This window comes from Athene cunicularia (assembly GCF_003259725.1).
Source record: "Athene cunicularia isolate RWA chromosome 1 unlocalized genomic scaffold, athCun1 chr1_part1, whole genome shotgun sequence".
NCBI classification, from domain to species: domain Eukaryota; kingdom Metazoa; phylum Chordata; class Aves; order Strigiformes; family Strigidae; genus Athene; species Athene cunicularia.
The window spans coordinates 27,676,941-27,681,660 of NW_020799091.1; the positions used below are offsets into that span (position 1 = coordinate 27,676,941).

Sequence of the window (4,720 nt, forward strand, 5' to 3'; positions counted from 1 at the left end):
CGGTGACTTCTCAGAAATTTGACCTGTGGAACAACAAAAAAGTCTTCACTGAATAGTTGGGGAACTCTGTGGTTTAAGAGAAGTACACCTTTTCAGGCTTTATGGAACAACAGTAAATAGTAGTAACTTCCAAGCTGCTTTGTTAGCGTTTGTAGGGAGCTGCACACAGCAAGGAGGGCACTTTGTAGCCTAACAGGAAAGCAAAGCTCCTATCTGGAGGATAAGTCTTCTCACGTTTCTCTTTTCAGGCTGGCTGGAAGGAAAACCATGCAACGTTTATGAATGAACTGAAAAACCTTCAAGCTGAAGGACTTACGACTCTTGGCCAGTCCCTAAGGACAGCTTTTGATTTATTAAACTTAAATAGATTAGTAACTGGCATAGACAACTATGGGCAGGTAGGTTGACTATTAACAGGCGGAAAAACTGTAAAACACAAACTTCCTGGAGACAACAGTTAGCTAGTTGTCCAAAGTGGCATCTTCATGAAATACTCGATATGGGTGCTTCTACAAAAGTAAGCAGAGCTCAGATAGTTTGAAGAAGTGCAGTTGCTGACTATAGTTTGGTACCCAACTTTGCTTTCTTTTTTCAACTTCAGTTATTTCTCAGTTTTTAAACTGTGATGTAGCCTCCAAGTTGACTTCAGTTAACCTTTGTCTTTTTTTGTATCAAGTCTTATGTTTCAGAACCTTAGCTGGTGAGCCTCCTGTGTTCATGAAAACTTTGCTTTCTCTATACAGTCCTGTATAATCAATTACTTAGTTTGGGAGATGAGCCCCCCCCCTTTTTTTTTTTTAACACTATGTGTCCAAAAGTACTGAACAGAGCACAACTCTTTCAAAACACTTCCTTTCCAGTGAATTTACTACAACTTTTCTCTGCATATCTGTATTTTTATAAATCTGCCTGTTGTATCAGAGCCTTGAGAAGCTGTGCTGTTCTAATGTCTATACTGGAGCTATCCCTTCAAAGCAGGACTTCTTTTTGGGGTGGGCCAACATTCTCTTGCTCAGTGTATGAATTGCTAAAAGACAAACCGTAGGTTAAACATGCTTTAGGAGGTGTACCCTGTTCTTTCTGGCACTGGATCAAACCCTGGTTTTGTTTCACGGAAAGGACACCGTTAGTGTCGGGCAAAGTATATCGTGTATTTTTCACGTAGGACATACTAATCTGTATTTCCCCTCTTAATTTTTCTCATCTAATGCTCCCTCTACTATCTGAGGATTAGTTACTGCTCTTGGTATTTAATACGGGAATGTGATTGTGAAAATAAGTTCCCTTTCTGCCACCTCCCCTTTCTAGTCAAAGCAGAGTCTATGGGGTAGCGTGCCATGTTTGTTTGGGAAGGGTTTCTCTCATGTCGCATTGTATGGCTTTGCCACTAGGTGATCAAGTGAGCCTAAACATTTTTAAAATGCCAGTTTAGTGATGAAATGTAAAAAAAAAAAAAAAAGTGCTAGTTCCACACATTTTTTTTTGTATATTACCATCTGCTGTCCTCTTATACATCTGTGTGCTAATCTTTCCAATTTTCTGATGTTTTTGTTTAGTTACATGAGCTATAGGAAGCTTTTGTGAACACTTACCACTGTAGGCACACACAGGAAATACTCTTTCCCATTGCTACTGATAATTATTCTGATTAAACCCATGTCAGATAGTTTGCTCTAAGTGAACCAGCTGTGCTCAACTACTCAGTCAAGTGGGCAGTTGAGTTGTCATGACTGTTTTGACTCACCAGTACTGTTCATTACTGCAAATAGCTGCTCTTTTTTTCTGTGGAGCAATGACTTTGACCTGTTTTGGTTACAAGTCTCTATCTGGGCTTGAACCCACCCTTGCTTATGCATGTTTTTTTGCTCTGTTCCACATGTGGAACTGGCTGTTGAAGAGGTGTTCACACGTGCAGTCAGGTGACTAAATAGAAATTCTGACTCTTTAGTGTCTGCAAAAATAGATGAATATACTGCAAGTGCCAGGTCATCTGCTGCTGAAGTCACAGGTTACCGTTTTGGCTCTACTAATTGAGGTGTAGTGGTTTTTCATAAATCAGATCAAATTCTGGAGCACTTAACTGGTTCTTCAGCACTCACAGGATGCAATCCAGGGCAGTTAACTTTCCTCACCTTCACATTGGCCTTTGAGCGCTATGTCATGTTATCCTGTTGTTCATGTCTACTAAAAAATTTCCTCAAGATAAATGGGTATTTAAACATACATGGTATGAGAAACTTAGAAATTCAGAGTAATAAAAGTAATCAGAATGCTCAGTTGCATTTGAAATAGTTTTCACTCGGAACATAAAGTGCTGATTCTTTTTTTTTTAAAGCAGCTACAAATATTAAGACCATAAACCAGTAGTTAACTAAAATATAGCAGACATGTTTGAAAAGTGATTATCTCAGAGTGGGAGGAGAAGATCATTTTACAAAAATGCGACCTTTAGGTGGTCTTAGGTGTGGTGTTAGGTGAAGTAATAAATCCAAACTTTTATTAAGCTTTTCTCTGGGAAATTTCTCTGGCTTAACATCTTTTGCTAATCATGATTGTTTTTTGGTATATTGACAAGCTTCTGAGATACTTGCTAAGATCCACTTGTTTCACGTGTATGAATTGTAAAACAGATTTTTATTATATGTACAAATGACAAGATGTGATACAAGCTCGATGGGATTGTCTGGTTATGTCATCCAAAGGCATGATGTTTTGTTCTCCTGCTAAGTATGAACTGTTTGTTTAAATGGCAGTGTGACTCTTGATTTCTTTCAAAGTAGACCACAGTTCTCCATCAGCTGACTTCCTGAGCAAGAGTGACGGCTGAATGGTCTTTCTGAAATTGAGGAGAATCTCCTGTTTCATATTTTCTTCCAACATTAATTTTTGGATTTTTAATATGAGTATTTTTCAGTAAATAAGTACTGGCTCAGTTGCTCATGAAGATGTACAGCTGTATTAGCTGATCACAGTATCTCACATTCAGATCTTAAAGGGACACTGTCAATGCATTTAGATTGTCAAGAACCTGGAAGATTTTTTCATAAGCTGTTCCTGATATTAATGCTATGGTATGGCTTTATAAACCCTTTGTCTTATCTAGGGTTGTTAGATCCACATTTTTGTCAACAACAAAAGATTTTGGAAAGTACACGTGTTAAGGTGACTATTCCTTTAATTTTGACAGTAGTTTCAAATTGATAAATTGTGTATTATATTGCTTGGGTCCAATAATAGTTCTAGTTTTTTCCCCCCGTAGCATGCTTTGTGCTGATTATGATAGCAGAAGAATGAACCTTCAAATAGGGTGTCAGCTTTTAGCGTTCGCTAAAAATAGTGGTCCTCTTCACCTTCTGCATTTTTATAGAAAGCTTAGGGAAAAAGACAGGATTTGGATGTCTTCAGGAAAAAGCAATTTAAACACATTAAGTTCAGTAAGGGCTCACTGTCATATCACACAAAACATTGTACTTCATGAGTTTGCACCTAGCTAATTGATTTCTCTTTGTCATATTTTCCCCAGTTCAGCTTCTCCATTGTTTCAGGTAGTTGGAAATACCAAACCTTTTACTAGTGGATTTTCTGTCCTCATGGAATACACTCCTAAATCTTATAGGTATGGCTCGTTCAGCAGTACATGTGTAGACAAAATTCAACCGAATAGTTTTGAGTGAGGCAAATGTGCAGCTTGTTATCGTTGCTGGAAGGGTTAAATACTAATAGATGGGTTTCTCCTTCTGTGGAAACAGAAAACATGAATAGTGTTGCTATTATTATATTACAGTAAAAAATGTAAACAAAGGGTTGAACTGAGCCATCTATGACTTCAATCATTTGCAGATTGTAGTGAAGTTTCTAAGACAGAGCTCTGAATCTAAGGTAGGTAAAATATCTATCAATGGTGTTTTGATACTCGCATGCAAAGGACCAACACAGCATTACCAAAACTTGAATCTGATGGATGTTTGAAATTGCTGCAGCTTCAATTCTGCTACCCTGTGTGTTTCACCTTGCCTACTGTTTGTGTAATGAAGGCTTCTTACTATTTTTTTCAGCAGTATTGCATAGATTGAGGTTTGAGAGGATAAAGTGTACTTATCTGAGTGGATTTCAGTGTGGTTGAGTTGATATATCAAGGTATTTTTCCAAAGTTTTTCAGGGTGAAATTTCATTTTAATATTGCATCTCGAAACAGCACTTTTCAATAACATAAGCTTTTTATGAGCTTTTTATCTCACTAGAGTGTCTTGCACATATTCTTCAGCATCATAATTATTATTGATACAGTAAAACTGGCTTAGAGATGAGCTTGACTTTTAAACAAACTTGAGGTAACAAAAGCACATGCTAACTTGGTTGTTTTGAAATGGAAAAGCCAACTATGATGCTTCTGTAATCCATGTGAACTTGGGATAGATATTTTTCATTCACAGTGATTAATAAGGTGCTCTCTGGATTTAGACTAACAGAAGAAACACTGTTTTGATGACTTACCAAGCTGTGTGCAGTCTTGGTGAAAGCCTTTTTTTCTGCAGTGCATTTCACATACATACAAAAGCATAACTAAGAAATTTTGAGACAAACTAAAATCAGAATGGAAATCAACTGATTAAGAATATTTTGGGAACTTAAAAATATGCTAGGGGCTCAAGAAACCTATTTCTGACCTGGAAGTTGGAAGGTGTCCTGCATATAATGTAATTGTTTTTAAACCCCACTT

General features: G+C 37.2%; 1 protein-coding gene across 2 annotated transcripts in view; it reads left to right on the forward strand.

The window, feature by feature from the left end:
• The first annotated feature begins 222 nt into the window (after nt 1-222).
• The window catches only part of INTS6 (integrator complex subunit 6), a 43,840-nt gene continuing 39,342 nt past the window's right edge, over nt 223-4,720 (forward strand). For both annotated transcript variants that reach the window (XM_026845568.1, XM_026845577.1), the window contains exon 1: nt 223-398. In XM_026845568.1, coding sequence (XP_026701369.1) covers nt 279-398 — 120 coding nt within the window. In that variant the 5' untranslated portion in view covers nt 223-278. The remainder of the gene's footprint in view (nt 399-4,720) is intronic.